The sequence below is a fragment of the Martes martes genome (assembly GCF_963455335.1).
Source record: "Martes martes genome assembly, chromosome: 6".
NCBI lineage: Eukaryota > Metazoa > Chordata > Mammalia > Carnivora > Mustelidae > Martes > Martes martes.
Window position 1 is genome coordinate 120,063,031 of NC_137893.1, and position 20,293 is coordinate 120,083,323.

Below are 20,293 nucleotides of genomic sequence, written 5' to 3' on the forward strand. Positions count from 1 at the left end.
ATGTTGAAGAGCACCTTCTCGGGCCTAAACTGGAGGACACTGAGACTTGAGAGTCCCGTTGAAAGAAAAGGATGAGAACGGATCCAGCAGGAAAGGCAGTGTTTCTGATTAGGAGGAAGTGGGACAGGACAGAGGGTGAGGGGCCAAATCTTCCTCCACCTTGGGGGGATCCCATCAGCGGCTCCTGTCCAGCAGTGCCTCAGGCCTGGCTCTGCAGGAGTGTCCTGGGTCAGCTAGAGGGTGTGGGCTGGGCCTGGGCTCAATGCCCAGATGACTGGACAGGGGCCGCCCGGGCCACAAGCCCAGGCCTGAAGGAGGAGGGGAGAACCTCACGTGTCCAGCCAGGCTCCCCCACTCCCCATTGCTCTGTTTGGGGTGAAAACAGACTGAGTAACTATGGCAACCTGGAACTAGGGCTCCCAGGAACTAGGCCTCTCCTCCCTCCGGAGCGCAGCCCTGGCTTCTGGGCCTTCCTGTCTCCATGTCCCTCGAGCCTCATCGAGGCAGTGAGCGCAAGGCTGAGGACTGGGGAGGCAAATCACCTGAGCTGGATTCCCTGCTTTACCTTTCATTAGTGGATGTCCTTGGTGTGTAACTCAAACCCTCTGGGTCTGAGATTCCTCACCAGTAGCATCAAATACTCCCGCATTCTTCTCAGGGTGGGTGTGAGGGTGAAAGAGGTCCACAGTGCCTGGTTCATGAAAGGCACACCTGTCCCTTGTCCCTTCCACCTGTCTACATTGCCCTTTTCTCCTCTTATTCCACTCTTACCCAGCTGGCTTCATCACTGCCCCGCCTTGCCATCACTCCCCCTGTCTCGATGGCAGTGCAGGGAAGTGCCTGAGGGCTGTCTCCGGCTGGAGGCCCTGGGGTGGGGCATGCTGTACCCCCCCACCCCCAGTGACAAGGGACTGCTGGCACTCTGGTGTGAACTGGCAGTCGACTGTTGGCTGAGTTAGTGGAATGGAGGAAGGCGTGGGAGGGGCATGGAGCCAAGGGGTGCGAGGTGGGAGTGTGAAGGCAGGTCAGTGTCTGGCCGCTGCATTCAGCACACGCAGATCCCAGGCCACAGCCCTATCCAAGGCCACCAGCCCCCGTCAGTTTGTGGCCATGGTCACTCCTGCACCTCCTGTTGCCGCCTCCTGTCCTGGGCCCACTCTGTCTTTCTGTTGAGCTGCTGTCCTGCCTTAGGATCTGGCCTTTTGTTCCTCTTACCACTCCTAACCCATAGACCTATCACTTCTCCCACTTTGCTCTAGATTCCTCTCCCGCTTCTCTTTGCCCTCCTTCTGGCCAAGAGTCCTCACCTTGTCTTTTGGACTCTAGTCTGTTCCTCGCTCCTTTTCTGTTTTGCCCTTCCTCCCCACTGCTTCACTCTCTTTTCCATTTATTTTTTCTTGTTCTTCTCATCTCCTGCTGTTGACCCTGTGCTCAACTCCTCCCACTTCATGCCACCCCCTCCCCAGTTCCCTTTGCACTCCTTTGTCCACATTCCTGGTCCAGGACTTCCTCTCTTCTCCCCCGCGTTGGCCCTCTCCCCCTCCCTCCTCTTCCCCACTCCAATCGCCTGTCCTCTTCCCAGCTGTGGGGGCCAGGACTGGAGAGCCTAATGTTTGCCTCATCGTTCTGCTATGGCTTCTGGATACAGCACATCTGGATTCCGGGGCCCAGATGTGTGGTTGCCACAGCGACCTCCGTCCCTCTGGTAAATATAGGCGCCCACCCGCCCCAGAGCAGAGAACAAAACAATTGTGTGACTTTCTTTTGTCACGAGATAGCAATGTCCTCCCTCCTCCCTTCTCCCCACACCCGTGTCTCCAGGCAAGGGAAGTCTGAAGGGTCCAAACCCTTATGTGGCTCTGTTGCCCCCTTTCCAGTCCTAGCCTCTTGGTTCTCTCCCATCTCTCATCTCAGGCTGTCTCTTCTCTCGGAGTCCCCCCTCCCCACCATCTCCTTGGTAGTGGAATGTTGAGTCCCCCAGCTTAGACTTGGTGATTTCTTCTTACTTAATCTGCATAATAACTGGATACAGAAAAATGTTTTAAAGAGCCAGATCTTCTACCCTTCCTTCTCAAACAAGTTCTCCCAGGAGCCCCTTCATTTGTTTCTGCCCTAAGTCTTCCATCGTTCCAAGCCTGTTCCTGGGGGAGGAGAGAGTATAGGCTTCGGAATCAGAAAGCCTGGGTTGAGGCCCACCTTCTCACCACCACTAGCAAAGTCCCTTGGACAGATCACCTGACGTCTGTGATCCCCCAGTTCCTCAGCCACAAAGTGGGATTAATCACACGCCTGCGCTCTGTTGGAAAGTGTTTTGTCAACGGAAGCCCAGTAACAACTGTTTTCTCTCTTCTCCCGCTCCGGGACAGCTCCCTTGGATCACAGCCCCTGGCCTCTCCTTGTTCCCTCTCTTTTCCTTCAGGTCCTTGCCCTTAATTGCCCTCATTCTTCTTTCTGTTCCTTCCCTTCTCCTGGTCTTTCCCTTTCCTTCCCATCTATACCTTTTATCCTGGATCCTCCTGAGGTGAGGAAAGGAACAAGGAGGTTCACTTAAGGATGGAAGCCCAGAGCCGAAGACAGCTGGACTGAGGATTCTGAGACCAGCCAGAGCACGTGGACAGCTGTCAGCAACCCCGACCTATCTACCCCATCACCTGAAACACCTCAGTGAAGGCCACTGGCTCTGCCCACTAGACCTCCCTGCCTCCACGCCTGGGGCTCCTTCCAGACTCCCTTTCTGAATCCTTCTCACCCAGTCCTCTCACAGTTCGATAGTGATAAGCATTTATTAGGCACCTGTGCTAGGTCTGGTGATTTCCTGATGAGATGCAAACATACGTAAGATAGGAGCTTCTCCAAGAGCCTAAATCAAGGGGCTGAATCAAATTTTAGACAATGATGACCTCGGAACCTCGAATTATGTCTGTTAAGCTTCCAGTGGCTTCCTCAAGTGCCTTGTAACCTTGTAAATGTTTGCAATCCCGCTCTCTTCTCTGAGAGTCTGTTATCCCTTCTGTCCCTTGCCGTGGACTTCCAAAACACCCCATAGCCATCCTTAGAGCTCTCACATCTCCAGAGTCCCCTGGCCACTCTGCGGGCCAAGTGTATTTATGGTGGCCATACTTAGTAAATAATAAAACCAAGATTAAGGCATAGGGCAAACAACAGATACAACTGTGGGACAGAATTACTTAAATCTAGGGATTTAAGATGAAATACATCCTATGTGCAGTCTGCTCTCCCCAAGAGATGCTGTTTCAGACCCTCCCTCACCCTTTCATGTGCTTTCCCCTCCCCACCCCCACCCCCCAGGATCAGAGGGAAGTTGTTACCTACTCCAGGCCCTGGGGGCTTTGGGCCAAGGCAGAGGAAGGAAGCTGAGCCCAGTTCCGTCCAAGATGCTGACTTCATCCTCCCCATCAAAGCCAGGAAAAAAACAGCCACACACACACCCAGACACACGGGGACATCCACGCAAGAGTCTATGCAAGCCTTTGACCTCAGTCTCAGGTTGCTAACTGGGCACAGGGCGCCACACGCTGTGCCAGTGTGCCCTGACCCGGGAACAACATGGCCCTGCAACCAGGGGGATCCAGTCGGGCACAGACACCTGTATCCAACTGAGTGGCAGACTCAGACACAGTTTCCTTCACATCCCTTTCCCCATCACCTATGTCAGGGCCAAGCCCTTCCCCAATGGTGAGATTTGTAGTGGGGTAGCAAGGACTCTCCTCGTGAAACCTGGGGTGGGGATGCCTCAACCTGGGTATTTCCCTTCTGTGGCAAAAGTCTCTTCAGCTCCTGGTCAGGGTAGTGAGCAACCGAGGGAAATGGAGCCAGAGAAACAGCCAGTGTCCTTACATGTTGGTGTGCCTGCTGCCCTGTCCTCTGGTGTCAGTCTTGTCTCTGCCTGAGGTCAAAGTGCTTTCTTCCTCCAGCCCCTAATTTTCCTTCCCCCTGCTGCTCCCCTGCAGGACCCAAACATTCACCCCTTTCCTCTGACTTCACCCTGCCATTCATAGCCCCACCCCCATATCTGCCTCTTGCCTCTAGCTCTCTCCATCCCTAAGCTTCTCTCCTAAACCTCCTTCCTAACTTTCCGGCTTCCCTTCCCTGTCTCCCCTGAACCCCAACTTCCTTCCCAAGTCTTGTATATCCTGGTGTTCAGCAAAGCCCTTTCCTAGCCAGTACCCAAGCCTCATCTGCCATTTCCCTGGAATTTGCTGAGGTGGGAGAATGAAAAGGGGGCAGTGATCCCAAGCTGAGAACCGGCAGTGGACTGAGCAGAACAGATGGGGAGAGGCAATGCCTCTCAATGGGGACAGGGCAAGTAGAAATAGAAGAGAGAAGGCTCAGGTGGGAACAATGGGACCAGGCAGGGATAGGTGGGACAAGGAGTTCCAGAGAAGGCCCACGTTGGGGAGGGATTTGGGCTTGGGAAGGAGGTTTCCTTCCCCACCCCATCCCCCACTCTCTGCTCTGCATTGCTAGGAGAGAATGGCAGGAAGAGAAAGAGCGGGTGCTGGGCAACAGGCAGGTGGGGCAAGATCCAAGCTGGAGCGAAGTGGTGGGAGAGGAGGTGCCAGGGAAGGAGGAGGGAGAGGGGCTGGCCATGGGCAAGGGTGTTGGTTGAGAGGAGAACTTGGTGAGAGAGCAGGAGCATCAGGTAGGGAAACGGTGAGGGGAAAGGAGAAATGGCATAAGGATGGGGGATGTCAAGTTGGGCAAACATTGGGGTGGGAGGAAGAGTAAAAATGGGACAGGGAAAGGATGTGGGAGGTAGGACCAGGGATTGGGGGGCAAGACGAAGGTATTGTGGGACTCAGTGATCCCAGACAGGGAGGGGAGGAGGGGTGGCATGCGATGACGTTGGGAGGGCCTGGCAGGGACTAGAGGGGTGGGAGGACCTGCCGTATCTCCGCTCCCCTCCCTGACCTCATGCTGGTCCTCCCCTTCTCCTCCCCCTGCTCGCTGCGGGCTCCCTCCTCCTTGCTGTCGCTGCTGAGATCGACGGTTGGGTCGCAGCTCAGTGAGCCCCTGCTGCAGGAAACAAGCAAGGGGACCTCCAGGGAACTCGGGCTGCCGAGGCACGGTAGCCCTGCCCTATCTTGAGAACTCCCTTCCCAAGGTCAGGAACAGAGCAGGTGCAGAGGCACTGCAGTCGCCTGTTGCCCAGGTAAGGAACAGAGCTCTGGGAAGAACAAGGGAAGAGCTGGGGAGCAACGGGGGCTCTATCCTATCCCTACCCCGGCAGAGGTGTAGCGGGAGAGCTCTCAGGAGAGCCTCACAGAGCAGACTTTCTGTTAGGACAGAGGAAATGGGACCTTGCACTGGGGACTAGACTCCCTGCGGAGGGTGTGTCTGGAGGGATGGGTCAGCGTGTGGTGTGTGTGTGGGGGGAGACGGGTGTGTGGGGTGGAGTGGAGTGGGGGCTGTGGGTGCCAGGGTTTGGACAGGATCACTGGGTGGCAGCAGGGTGGAGGTGGTTATCAGGAGGTAGGACTCAGCCATGGTCAAACGAGGAGGGGGAACCCCGGGCTAGAGGCTGAGCTAGGGGACAGCTGAAGCTCAGGAGGAAAGTGCTGGTGGAACCCCAAGTGCTCTGGTTGGAGCGGCTGAGCTAGAGCTCCAGGAAGGTGCCAGAGGGAGCCTCTCAGCATGTGGGTTGCAGGGTCTGGGAGGGAGGTCTGGGGGTCTTAAGCCTTTAGGAAATGTTGAAATGGAGCAGAGTCAGGATTCCCAGGTCTGGGAAGGGCACAGAGCCTGCGGGGAAGATCCTAAAACTTGTTCTTGGCTGAGAGTTCTGCACCCATGACTCACGGTTCAGCGGGGTTGGGCTGACTGAGAGATGCCTCCAGGGGCACAGGGGCTCCGTCTTCCTTCCATCCCCGTTCCAGGCTCTCCCTGCTTCTGTCCGTCTAAAACTCCCCCCCACCCACTACACGTGACACGCCCTGGGTGGGGTGGGCGGGCCCCTTATCTCGCCTGGAAAGAATTTAATGGCTTGGAAACAACTGGAAATGGAACTGAGAGGAACTACTGGGAAGCAAGTCGGAAACACCGCAGCTGCCGCTGTCGGCTATCCGCTTCCAGACCCCACCCGCTTCCCCGCATCCCTGGCTCCCTCCTCTCCCCTCCTCTCTCTCTCTCCCTGCCTCCACTCCCTTGGGGACCTGGCCCCTCAGTTCCTCAAACTCCCTACCCTTTGAGTCCTGGTCACCCAGTGCAGCACCAGAACCTGCCTTGCTGTCCCTCATTGCCCCTTAACTCTTCCACTGGGGGCCCAGAAATCCTTTCTCTTACTTTTTCCATTCCTCTGGCCCATTAGCTCCCCAGAATAAGGGACATCTCGATCCCCCAAATCTCTCCTTGGCACCTCCTTACCTCCTGGTTCCAACCCAATATGTGGAACCCTCCTTCCTCTCATGGTCCTGGAATCCTTCTACTTTCACCCCTCATGTGGCAGGAGGGGCAGAGGGAGGCAGAGGGATGGGGCCCAAATCCCCCATCTCTGGAACATCCCTCATGGAAGCCAGCCCTTCTCCACACCTCTTGGGACCAACAGTCCCTGATGAGCGAAGTGTCAAAGTTGGCCACCACATGAATACCAGGCAAGCTGAGTCACAGCTGGGATGATGCCCCCACCTCTGCCAGCCCTCCAAGTGTGGGGACAATGCCAAGGGTGTGAGGCCACATCCCCCCTCCCCACTGCAGAAAGGAGCCCCAGACAGCCATAGGCGGGTGATAAGGGGGAGATACAAGAGACATCCAAGTTCTTTCCTTTCCTAGTGCTGAGAGAAGAGGGGAATTCTTCCAAGAATTGGAAGTGTGAAGCTGGAAGGGTGGCTGTGACAGGGCAGGAGAGGGGATGGGGAGGGAGGCTCTGGGTCATGAACTATGGAGGCTACTCCTCTCCTCTCAGAACTGCCTCACTACTTTCCCAATTCTCTCCTTCCTGTTACAAAGACTCTCTTCCCCTCTGCCCCAACCTGGGGTAAGATGCAGGATCCAATGGCCGGGGTGGGTTCCAGACAACTCGCAAAGACCCCCAGGGCTGTGGGGCACCAGGAATCTTCTGCTTCCCCGTGGAGAAGGGCTTCCTGTTTGGTTCTCCTCACTCTACCTATGTTCTCTGACTCACACACTGCCCTCTGAGAACCACAAGAAATCAGCTTTCTGAGGCATCACCCAATGAATGCGTGTGGAGGAAACATGAAGAGGAGATTGCGTGTGTGTGTGTGTGCGTGTGTGTGCGTGCGCACGCGCACGCACGCACCTCCGCACACACATGTGCCTGCAAAATGCAGGCTAATTTGGATGGATGTGTGTATCTGTATACCAGTGTGTTCATATTTGTATTTGTGGATGAGTGCACACTTGGGTGTACTTGTATATGTCTGTGTATTTGTGTGTGCACACACCCCTTGGTTTGCATGGCCTTAGACACAGCGTGAAAGTTTTTGAGGGTACCTCAGAGCCCACCTCGTACCCAAGGCTACACTCTAAGTTGACAGGCTGAGGGGCCCAGGGATGAGGCACTGCCTGCCTGCTAGACCTTTCTCCCTGGGCTTCTCGGGCCTCTTAGTGCGGAAATGCTCTTTCCCTGGCATCCAGCTTTCCTTCCGTCTCTCCTGGGCTGGGGGTTGTGTGATGGCTGGTCGCCCTGAAACTCTTTTTTCCCAGACTCGGAGGAGAAGTTTCAGAGTAGCATGCCAGAAAGCGTGTGTGTGTGTGTGTGTGTGTGTGTGTGTTAGGCATCGTCCCTTCCCTCCTCGCCAGTTAGTGTTTTCACACTTGCCCTGCCCTCCTCTCTCCGCCTCTCTGGTCCCAAAGAGCTGGGCAACCACCCACACCTCTGCTTAGCCCTTCACCCCAACTGAACCCTCCACATTCCACTGCTCGCCACAGCCCCCTGTCCTGGCTCACTCTGAACACGTTTCTAACCCTGGTCTTCCTGTGCTCTCCAATCCTTGCCCCAAGGGGGCCCCACAAACAAACACAGCTGGGCACCAGCCCCCAGATCAAGAAACAGGATATTCTTAGCACCTCAGAATTTCCCTGCCCCGCCCTGCCCCTGCCATCACTACTCCTCCAGGAGCACCACACTTCTGACTTGTGACAGTACAGATTAACGTCATTTCTCCTCAGATTTCATATACATAGAATTTTTAGAAATATTTTATTTGTTTATTTCAGGGAGGGAGAGAGAGAGCAAGCATGAGTGGGGGAGGGGGAGAGGAAGAAGCAGACTCCCCTGCTGAGCAGGGAGCCAGACACGGGGCTCAATCCCAGGAGCCCAGGATCATGACCAGAGCCAAAGGCAGACACTGAACCGACTGAGCCACCCTGGTGCCCCCATGTACATAGAATTTTACAGCATGTTCTCCTTTGTGTCTGGCTTCTTCTGCTCAACCCCTTATTGGTGAGATCCATCCCTATTACTACAGAGTTGTGGTTTGTTCCCATTGCCTTATTTTATTTTGCTGTATGAATAAGCCACACTTCATTTCATCTATTCCACTGATGTGAGATATTTGGGTGGTTCCCAGACTGGGGCTATTAAGAGTAGTACTGCTATGGTGGGTATATTGCTGAGGGTGAGATTGGTGGATCCGAGTGTTAGCATATAGCTCTGGTAAATTTGGGGGGATCATGCTCAATGCTTTTCCAAAGTGCTTGTTCTATCTGGCCCTGCCAGAATCCACACCGGGCCTTCTCTCTAGCCTGGCTTCTGCCTGAGCTGCTGTTTCTGTCCAACTTCCTGTCCCAGACACTGTCCGTGGTCCTAACCCTGACCTTGGTCCTGTTCTTATTTCCGGCCCTGATGGTAGTGTCAGCTTAAATTAAACTTTTCATTCACTCATATGGTCAGTATTTATCAAGCACCTAATACATGCTAGATGCAAGGATATGACAACCAAGAAAAAAATCGAGTACCATGCCTGCCCTCATGGACCTTACAGTCTAGTGCATAAGATTGAGTATGGGTGAGAAAGCATTAAAATAATCCCACCAATAAATATATAAGTATAAATTGTTATACATGCCAAAAGTGGGAGTTACATGACTCTTTTTTGAAAATCAGTCCTGTTACAGGGCTCTTTGATATAACATGTTGGGGGGTCTGGGCAGGAAAGGTTCCCTGAAGAAGCAATGTGAGGCTGAGATAGAAGAGATGAGGAGGCCATGAGGAAAGGGAAGAGTGTTTCACACAGAGGGAGCACCATATACAAAAGCCTAGAATTGGGAAGGGCGTGAGAGACGTAAGGTCCATGGCACTGGAGTGGAGAGAGGGAAGGAAGTGTTGTGGGAGATGAGGTGGGAGAGGTCAGCAGGGGCCAGATGATGTAGGGCTGTTTGTCAGTGTTTGAAGGGGATTTAGAAGGGAGACACTGGAGAGTTTTTAGGGGGAGTGGGACATCCTAGTTGCCTTTATGAGAATGTCAGGGGCAAGAGTAGAAGCAGAGGGATAAGCTAGAGGCAAGTGCAGTTGTGAAGCAAAAGCTAGGTGATGGCTTGAATTCTAACTCAAAGAGAGAAAGAGAAATAGGGAAATTAAAGAGATGTTTATGAGAAAGTAAGGGAAATATCACAAAATATGGTGACATTGATGGGGGTTAGGTTCCTAGGTTGTAATGCTGGAGGAATGGTGGGGCCGTGAGCTGCAGTGGAGAACACAGTGGAGGAGGGAAGGGGTACAGGAAGGGTGACCATGAGTTCATTTTCAGGCATGTTGAATTTGAGGTGCCCAAGAAGAGATGCCAAGTAGGTAGTTGGATACATCACTTGGAGTTAAGAGGAGATGACCAGGCTAGTTTATAAATTGGGATATAGTTTGGAAATTAAAATCCTGGGTCTGGGTGAAAGTACCTAGGTGAGTGACTAGAAAAGTAGGTCTCGACTTTAGCTGCACATTACAATCACCTGGGGTGCTTTTAAAAAATGCTGGGTAAAATTCAGTGCTTCTGTTCCTCTAGGCACATTCAGGTGTTCGAGATCCACATAGCCCTCCTGGCTACTGCACTGACAGCCGGATAGAAAAGGCTGTGAAATGGAAGATGTAGTCAATGGTATCCAGCGATTTTTGAGACAGGTCAAGGAAGATGAAGACAAATGTCTTTCAGATTTTGTGATACTGAAATCTTTGGGCAAGCTTAGGGAGAGCTGTCTGATAGGTTGAAAGGAGTTGGGGAAGCCAGATGAGAGAGCACTGAGGTATGCATGGGATGGGATATGGGGAATGGAAACAGTGAGTACAGATAAATCTTTGACAACTGAAGCCATGAAGTAGAGGAGGGAAATATGTGCTGGCTGGAGGGAGTATGAGATTGGGGAAGGTTTTGGTTGTTGCTGTTCAGAGAGAAAGCAAGAGAGAGAGCATGAGCACATGTGTGTGCATGAGCGGGGGAAGGGGCAGAGGGAGAGAGAGAATCTCCAGCAGACCTGAAGCAGGTCTCGATCTCACAACCCTGAGATCATGACCTGAACTGAAATCAGGAGTTGGATGCCTAACTGACTGAGCCACCAGGTGCCCTGTTGTCTTTTTAAGATAATACTTTCATATTATGAAATACACAAATCTAAAGTGTATAGCTCAATTAATCTTTGAATATGTATACATCTGTTTAACCACCACCCAGATCAAAGTACAAAATATTTCTAGTGATCCTGTCTTCTAATAATAAAGACTAACTGCCTGTTTTTGCACTTCATGTAAATACCATCATTCACAAAGTTCTCTTTTTGCATCTGGTTTCCTTTGCTAGCACTGCGTATATGAAATCGTCTCTGTTATTACATGTAGCAAGAGGGTGTTTTCATTACTGTGTTTCATTGTGTGATCGTGCCACAATTTATCTCTTCTACTATTAATAGAACTTGTTTCATATGGCTAATATGAAAAAAAAACTCATGAACATTTTTGTACATATCTTTTGGAGAATATATGCAATCATTTCTGTTGGATATTTATCAAGAAGTGGAATTGCTGGGTTATGAAATTGCTTTGTAGATACTGCCTAACAGTTTTCCAAAGAGGTTACACTAATTTATGTTCCTGCTTGCAATTCAGGAGAGTTCCAGTTGCTTCACATTCTTGCCAATATCAAGCAACAACATCTTTAATTTTAGCCATTCTAATGATGATATAATGGCATCTTGTTGTGGTTTTAATTTGCATTTCCCTGGTTACTAGTTTTGTTATACACCTATATATGTTTGTTTTCCATATGTTTATTGGTCCTTTGGATATATTCTTTTCTAGAGTAACTGTTTAAGACCTTTGTCAATTTAAAACACTGGGTTGCCTGTCTTTTTTTTTTTTTCTTAAGATTTTATTTATTTATTTGGCAGAGAGAGAGACAGTGAAAGAGGGAACACAAGTAGGGGCAGATGGAGAGGGAGAAGCAGGCCTCCCACTGAGCATGGAGCAGGGCACCAGGGCTAGATTGCATAACCCTGGGATCATGACCTGAGCCCAGGTCAGATGCTTAATGACTGAGCCACCCAGGCACCCCTGAGCTGCCTGTCTTGTTTTGTTTTTCTTTTTTAAAAAAATTGTTTATTTTTAAAATTTCTTTTCAGTGTTCCAGAGTTCATTGTTTATGCACCATACCCAGTGATCCTTGCAATATGTACCCTCCATAATACCCACCACCAGGCTTACCCAACCTCCCATGCTCACCCCCCCCAAACCCTCAGATTGTTTTTCAGAGTCCATGGTCTCTTATGGTTCGTCTCCCCCTCCAATTTCCCCCAACTCCCTTCTCCTCTTGCCTGTCTTGTTTTTGTTGTTTTGTTTTGCAGGGGTTTCTTATTTTAGATTTTAATCCCCTCTCTCACTCTCAATCAATATCTATCTCTATCTCTCTCTCCCAACCCCACTACCTCCCAGCATTTCTCATACATCTTATCCCAGGTATGACTTGTATTCTTATTCTCTAAGTGGTGTCTCTAGATGACCAGAAGTGATCAATTTAATGAGTCCTAATGTATCCATCTCTTTTTTACGGTTAAATTTTGTGTAAAATCTTTCATGGTTAAATTTTATGTGGTTAGGTTTTAAGAAATATTTGCTTACTCTAAGGTTGTAAAAATTTCTCCTATTTTTCTTCTATATGATAGTGTTCTGAAAGGTATTGCTTGGCCTTTCATAACTAGGTCCATTAGATTCACTTCAAATCAATTTCTATATGTGGACATAAGATAGGAATAATTTTTTTTTCATTTGGATCTTTCCTCATTTATTAAAAAGAGCATCCATTTTCTTTTCTTTCTTTTTTTTTTAGTTTTATAGTAAGTTGTTTTTTGTAATTTCATTAACAGATAATGTATTATTTGCTTCAGGGGTACAGGTCTGTGAATCATCAGTCTTACACAATTCACATCACTCACCATAGCACATACCCTCCCCAATGTCCATAACCCAGCCACCCTATCCCTCCCATCCCCCACCCCTCCAGCAACCCTCAGTTTGTTTCCTGAGATTAAGAGTCTCTCATGGTTTGTCTCCCTCCCTGGTCCCATCTTGTTTCATTTTTTCCCTCCCTACCCCCCACAACACCCTGTCCTGCCTCTCAAATTTCTCATATCAGAGAGATCATATGGTAATTGTCTTTCCCTGATTGACTTATTTCACGTAGCATAATACCCTCTAGTTCCATCCACGTTGTTGCAAGCATCCATTCTCTTTTTAGTTGCAGTGCCACCTTTGTCATTTTATCAGGTGACCACACGTGTGTGGGTTTATATCTGAACACTGTTCTGTTCTACTATCTATCCTTGCACCTTTATCAGTTTTGATATTTGGTAATGTAAGCACTGAGGAAGAAGGATTTTCCCAAACAACAGGAGATACTTGAGCTCCTATAAAAGCTGACAGAAGGATTTAGTGGAGAGTGAGGGATTGAATAAAAGAGAGAGAGAGGATAGTCTTCACCTAAGAAGCCAGTAGGACCTGGATGGCAGGTGCTTGCGGAAGGATTGGCCTTGTACACTCATCTGCTAATCCATTCAACAAGAAGGTGTTGGGAAGCCCCTGTGTGTCAGACACGGGCATACAGCAGTGCCAGGACAGACGAGGTCCCTGTTCTCACATTGGTAGTGGGAGAAAGAGAATAGACAAGGACCCACAGGAACAGGTGATTCACGCAACAGTAAATGCCATGAAGAACATGGGCAGGATACTGCCACAGAGCAATGGAAGCCCATTCCCACTGGGCACCAGGGAAGGTCTTGGGATGTAGGACATGTGAGGTCACATTTAAACCAAGAAGGAGCCAGTCATGAAGAGCATCCCAGACAGAACATACAGCTAAAAGGCCCTTAGACTAATGTAAGCTTGTAGTATCTATAGAACAAACAAAAGACCAGTGTGGATGGAAAAATAGAGACAAAAAAGTGAGAGGGGGGCAGGGAGCTGGGTAATCAAATGACGTCAGAAAGCAAGGTAGAGATCAAATTGGCCCAAGGAGGCTATCCCTTAAGTTTGGGCTGAATGTGGAGTTTCCCATGCATAGGAGTTGGTAGATTAGTCATGGGTGGTGGAACTGTGGGTGTGTATATTGGGGGAGGTGGGGAGCTATCTTGTCTCCTTCTCCGTGAAGCTGCTCACATGTGCCCTCTCTCCCTGTAGCCTCCTGAGTGATGCCAGCCCAATGGTTCTTAATCTCCAGACTGGCCCTCTTGGTACTGCTGGGCACAGTCAGAGCAGGCCCTTTCTCTCCACGGTCCAATGTGACACTCCCAGCCCCCCGGCCTCCTCCCCAGCCAGGGGGCCGCACAGTGGAGCCAGTTGGGGGAAGCCCCTCTTCTCGGCTTTATGAACACACCATGGAAGGAGGGGAGAAGCAGGTGGTTTTTACCCACCGCATCAACCTGCCGCCTTCAGCCGGCTGTGGTTGTCCCCCGGGCACGGAGCCCCCTGTTCCTGCTTCAGAGGTACAGGCCTTGAAGGTCCGGCTAGAGATCCTGGAGGAGCTGGTGAAGGGGCTCAAGGAACAGTGCGCTGGGGGATGTTGTCCCGCTGCAGCCCAGGCTGGCACAGGTGGGTAGATGAGGGGAGAGGGCACCAAAAAAGAGGAAGGTGGGGAAGTGGTTCAGATTTAGGTGGGCATCACTAGTCCATAAAGGACCTTGGTATGAATTAGAAAAAGCATCTCTTCTTTCCCTTTGGGTGTGGTGAGTGCAGCCCCCAAACTCAGAGAGAGAAGTCACTAAGCTCTGTGTCAGCACTTCCCTCCCCTGTCCCCAAGCATATGCTAGGGCCTTGGGAGGCCACACATACTGACTAGAAGTACCTGGAAACAAAGATGACCTTATGAAATGAGCCTGGCCTTGCTGGAGGGGCTCATGCAGGGGAGCACCACATGGGCTCCTTCCCCCTCCCCAGAGAGACTGAGTCCTGCCTCTCCCTCTTACTCCAGGCCAGACAGATGTCCGCAGCCTCTGCAGTCTCCATGGCGTGTTTGACCTGAGCCGCTGTGCCTGCTCCTGCGAGCCAGGCTGGGGTGGGCCCACCTGCTCAGACCCCACAGGCGCTGGGGTGCCCCCCTCCACCCCACCCTCAGTCTCTGGGTCCTGCCCAGATGACTGCAACGATCAGGGTCGCTGTGTCCGCGGGCGCTGCGTGTGCTTCCCTGGTTACAGCGGCCCCAGTTGTGGCTGGCCCTCCTGCCCCGGGGACTGCAACGGCCGTGGGCGCTGCGTGCAAGGCGTATGCGTGTGCCGCGCGGGCTTCTCCGGGGACGACTGCAGCCAGCGCTCCTGCCCTCGGGGCTGCAGCCAGAGGGGGCGCTGCGAGGACGGGCGCTGCGTGTGCGACCCCGGCTACACTGGCGAAGACTGTGGGAAGAGAAGCTGCCCCCGGGGCTGCAGCCAGAGGGGGCGCTGCGAGAACGGACGCTGCATGTGCGACCCCGGCTACACTGGCGACGACTGCGGGGTGAGGAGCTGCCCCCGGGGCTGCAGCCAGAGGGGGCGATGCGAGGACGGGCGCTGCGTGTGCGACCCCGGCTACACCGGCGACGACTGCGGCTCGCGGAGCTGCCCGTGGGACTGTGGCGAGGGCGGGCGCTGCGTGGACGGCCGCTGCGTGTGCTGGCCCGGGTACGCGGGCGAGGACTGCAGCACCCGGACGTGCCCGCGGGACTGCCGGGGCCGCGGGCGCTGTGAGGACGGCGAGTGCATCTGCGACGCAGGCTACAGCGGGGACGACTGTGGAGTGCGCAGCTGCCCAGGCGACTGCAACCAAAGGGGCCGCTGCGAGGACGGCCGCTGCGTGTGCTGGCCGGGGTACACGGGGCCCGACTGCGGCTCGCGCGCCTGCCCCCGCGACTGTCGGGGCCGCGGGCGCTGCGAGAACGGCGTCTGCGTGTGCAACGCGGGCTATAGCGGCGAGGACTGCGGCGTGCGCAGCTGTCCCGGGGACTGTCGCGGCCGGGGCCGTTGCGAGAGTGGCCGCTGCGTGTGTTGGCCCGGGTACACAGGTCGGGACTGCGGCACGCGCGCCTGCCCTGGCGACTGTCGTGGGCGCGGGCGCTGCGTGGACGGCCGCTGCGTGTGCAACCCCGGCTTCGCGGGCGAGGACTGCGGGAGCCGTCGGTGCCCTGGGGACTGCCGCGGGCGGGGCCGCTGCGAGGATGGCGTGTGCGTGTGCAACGCGGGCTACGAGGGAGAGGACTGTGGCGTGCGCAGCTGCCCAGGAGGTTGCCACGGCCGAGGCCAGTGCCACGACGGGCGCTGCGTGTGTGACGATGACTACTCGGGTGAGGACTGCAGCATAAGGCGGTGCCCCCGCGACTGCAGTCAGCATGGCGTGTGCCAGGACGGCGTGTGCTCCTGCTGGGAGGGCTACGCCGGCGAGGACTGCGGCCTCCGTACCTGCCCCTCCAACTGCCACCAGCGCGGCCGCTGCGAGGACGGGCGCTGCCTGTGCAACTCAGGCTACACCGGCCCCTCCTGCGCTACCCGCACCTGCCCGGCGGATTGCCGGGGCCGCGGGCGCTGCGTGCAGGGAGTGTGCGTGTGCCACGTGGGCTATAGCGGTGAGGACTGTGGGCAGGAAGAGCCTCCTGCCAGCGCCTGCCCTGGGGGCTGTGGGCCCAGGGAACTGTGCCGCGCTGGCCAGTGTGTATGCGTGGAAGGCTTTCGAGGACCTGACTGCGCCATTCAGACGTGCCCCGGGGACTGCCGTGGCAGGGGAGAGTGTCGTGAGGGCAGCTGCGTCTGTCAAGATGGCTATGCAGGGGAGGACTGCGGGGAAGGTGAGCAAGCAGCCTTCCCCAGTACCCTGGGTCAGGGCCTGGGAACCAGAGCCAGTGGGAAGGCCTGAGCCTGAGGCCTAGGAGCCCAGGCACCCGGAGGAAGAGGGAAGGAGGTGAATTATTGAGCACTGGGGTGGAGGGGGAGGGATGTGTGTGTGGAGGGGGACAGTCCAAGGAGCCAGAGAGCCAGTGTCCACTGGGGCAGCAGAACCCTGGGGGCATGCTGGCAGGCAGGCCCTGCTTTCAGATCCCTGATGAGCAGCTTGGGGGCTCCTTTAGTTGCTTTTCCGAAGATTCTGTGTTTCTGGAGATGGCGGTTGAGGGGGGAGGTGAAGGAGACCCCAGGGCCTGTTCAGGCCTCTGCCAGTTTTGCGCCACCTCCAGAGAGGAGCAGGAACTGGGATCAATCTTGCGGTATGGTCTGAGTACTGGGGCCTCCAATGGTAGGGGTGGGGGATGGGGGCTGCCTTGGGCTAACCACATCTCGGTATCTCATTCTCCTGGACAGAGGTTCCAGCCATTGAGGGCATGAGGATGCATCTCCTAGAGGAGACAACAGTTCGGACAGAGTGGACCCGGGCTCCTGGCACCGTGGATGCCTATGAAATTCAGTTCATTCCCACGGTGAGAGCTAAGCTGCAGGAGGTTGAGTGGGCCAGACTCAGGGGGGAGAGAGTGCTCACCTCAAGCCAGAAGTTCTGGGTAGTCAGTGGCCGAGTCCAGACTGGCTAGACTCCTGAAGCTGCTGTAAAGGCCTCCTCATCCCACCCCACACTGGGTCCAGAAGGCCCGTGCAGCATCAGTTCATGGCTGCTGGAATGACCTCTGGTGACCGTGAGCTCTGTCCTTCCTGAGGCTGTCCAGTCCGTTGCTGGTCATCACTGGTAGTTCTTTCTACCATCTAGAGCTGCCCCATTCTACATCTGTCCATTGGCCCTAGGTGGGCCCCCACCAGCGTCAGAATGTCGCCTTTGCTTTCCCCCACAGCTTCTGCCACAGGCTTTCAGGTATTTGGAGACATCAGCCATCACCACACTCTTCATTTTCTCCAGACCAACTCCCCTGCTCTCTTCACTCCTTTTCCCTTAGGCTTTGTTCTCTGAATTCTTCACTTCCTGGGTTCCCTCCTCTAGTGCCTCATGCTTTTTGCATTTGCCTCCAAAATGTGAGGGCAGGCAGGAGTCCAGTAGTTCTCCTGGCTAACTCGGGAGAGCCTGGCAGTTTTCTTAGAGTTGATGTATATTAACTTGTGGTCACAAAAACTGTCAGCTGTTTTGATCATATTTATTTTTTTAAGTGACTTTTATTATAAAAATCATGTAGGCTTAGTACAGACGCTTTAGAAAATATAAACGAGGAAAAGAGAAAGAAAAAAAGAAAGAAAAAAGATGACATTGAACTGTGTACACTTATTTATTTATTTATTTTTTTAAGATTTTATTTATTTATTTGGCAAACAGAGATCACAAGTAGGCAGAGAGGCAGGCAGAGAGAGAGGAGGAAGCAGGCTCCCTGCCGAGCAGAGAGCCCGATGCGGGGCTCGATCCCAGGACCCTGGGATCACGACCCGAGCTGAAGGCAGAGGCTTTAACCCACTGAGCCACCCAGGCGCCCCTGTGTACACTTTTTTTTTCCCTGTGTACACTTTTTTAGCCTAAATATAGGCCTTTGCATATGGCTCTGTTCAGTGTTATCTCTTTTGGTTTAGGCCAAGCTGTCTAGGCTGTTGCAATAATTTGAGTCTGTGAACTGGTTCTCCTGCCTCTGTGTCATCAGTGCACTGCAAAGCATTCTCTCTGTCTCCTTCCAAATCGCTTTTAAAATATTTGGGGGCACCCGAAGGACAAAGCCTTGTGGCCTCTCACTAGAGGCCCCCTTTTATGCAGATTGGGCTTTTATGATATGTTTGGCCTCCCAGTTCCCAATCATATGACATTTCTACTGTCTAACTCATGTTTTCTTGAATCTTCACACAAACATCACGGCTGATCTCCAAAACTCTGGAAGAATGAATAACTCCCAGAGCCTAAACCCTAGGAGGGCTCTAGGACAGAAGGAACAGCCCAGAGGTGCTGTCTGCCATCCCCACGCTAACTGGCCTGGTCATGCCAAGTCTTCTTATTAGAGCCCCAAGACCAGACCCCTACTAGGCTCTGTCTCTCCTCACTGGCTGGGAGAAGCAGAGGCAGAAGTCCCTACTTTGCAGCACAACCAATAGAGCTTGGGTTTTTTCCTTCTGTTAAAAAAAGTTGTTTTTTGTTATAAAAATAATTTAATCACAAGACAAGAATTTGGCAACTAGAGAAAAAAACAAATAATTCTTGGCTGCTTCACACTAAAACAAGCACTGTTAACATTTTTAAGTGTTTCTCCCACTCTCTTCTTCTGTGTGTATATTATTGACATAGTTCTGACCTTGAGAGGTTGGGACTTTTAAAAGGAACTTTCCTAAGAAACTTCAGGGAAAAAAGAATTAAAATAAACACCTGGGATAGAAAGAGCATGCAAGGCAGCATTGTCCTCTGTTCTTAGTAAATAGGAAACCAATCTTGGGTGTTTTCAAGCAATGGGTCTTCCCAGCCGAAGCCCTAGGCTTCCTCCCTCTCCAGGTGCCAGGTGGGGTCTAGTTGGCCCGTGCCCAGCTCAGCTTATCTCTGGGTATGAGCCTCTGTCACATTCTGGGTTCTCTTTGAACCTGAATGTGGAAAATACCCCTGTAAGATAGGTCCCCAGACAACCCTCTTGCACTGCACCTTAACCTGTGATACTGGCCCTCCTACTGCTTTCTAAGCTTTCTGTGGCTGGCCCCTGGGATCATGCCTCCTGTCCTGGCCAGCGCTCTCTGTCCATTTCTGTTGGCACAGAGTGTATCGGTAGCTGGCTGTCCTCTGGCACTGCCATCTTCTCAGAAGCCTATCTCCACCTAACCCTTTCCCTTTTCCAGAAGCATTTCTGTCTCAAAGCCCAGCCCTTTGCTGTTCCTGGCAAAGGGACACACCTAGTCACTGGAATGATCTTCAGAACACGGAAGAGGAACATTCCTCCTTCTCCCTGCATACGTGGCATGGCTACTCTGACTCAGTGGTTCTCAAAGCGTATTCCCTGCACCTGCAGCATAGGATTCACCTGGAAGCTTGTTACACACGCAGACCGCCGGACTCCAGCCCGAGCTACTGAATTAGGAGCTCCGTGACTGGAGCCCAGTAACCTGCACTGTAACAAGTCCTCCAGGGGATTCTGCTACACCAGAAGCCTGAGGACCACTCAGTCAAGGAATGTTGCTATTTTGCAAAAAGGCTGGTTCCTCTCTGAATGTGAGAGGAAGCAAAAGGTAACTGAGGGTCAGTTGAAGAGGAGATTCAGGCACTCTGCAGCCTAGAACCTGGGCTATGCCACACTTTCACTGGGACACAAGACCTCGTAGCCCCAGAAAAGTTTGTGTTTGGGGTCTGGTCTGAAAGGGGGAGGAGGGGGAGGTAAGCTCCAGAGCCCAACCAAGATGGTGCCCCCACCTGGAACCATGACACTGGTATGGAGAACGGGGTTAGAAACTCACCAAGAGGGGCGCCTGGGTGGCTCAGTGGGTTAAAGCCTCTGCCTTCGGCTCAGGTCAGGATCCCGAGGTCCTGGGATGGAGCCCCGCATCGGGCTCTCTGCTCAGCAGGGAGCCTGCTTCCCTCTCTCTGTCTCTGCCTGCCTCTCTGCCTACTTGTGACCTCTGTCTGTCAAATAAATAAATAAATAAATAAATCTTTAAAAAAAAAAAAAAAAGAAGAAACTCACCAAGGATAATCGGTGAAGCGGCTGAGCTGACAGCAAGGGGAGCCAGCATCTGCCTAGAGAGCCTGTCTCAGACCAGACAGATGACAGATGTGGGACTTTGAGGGATTTGTTCCCAAATGGATCTTAGGAGGGAATAAGAGGTGTCTAAAAGGCTCACGTAGGTGGTCTGAGGGAGGAGAACTCAAGATGGGCTTGTCTCTCTGGAAGGACCAGACATCATCAGGGAGCACCCAAGGGATGTATATGTGGCG

General features: G+C 52.7%; 1 protein-coding gene across 1 annotated transcript in view; it reads left to right on the plus strand.

Annotated features, from left to right (window-relative positions):
• Positions 1-13,641: 13,641 nt before the first annotated feature.
• The window catches only part of TNXB (tenascin XB), a gene marked incomplete at its 5' end in the record, with an annotated part of 47,345 nt that continues 40,693 nt past the window's right edge, over positions 13,642-20,293 (plus strand). The window contains 3 exons of the mRNA XM_080806742.1: positions 13,642-14,041; positions 14,421-16,259; positions 16,768-16,883. Coding sequence (XP_080662868.1) covers positions 13,642-14,041; positions 14,421-16,259; positions 16,768-16,883 — 2,355 coding nt within the window. The remainder of the gene's footprint in view (positions 14,042-14,420; positions 16,260-16,767; positions 16,884-20,293) is intronic.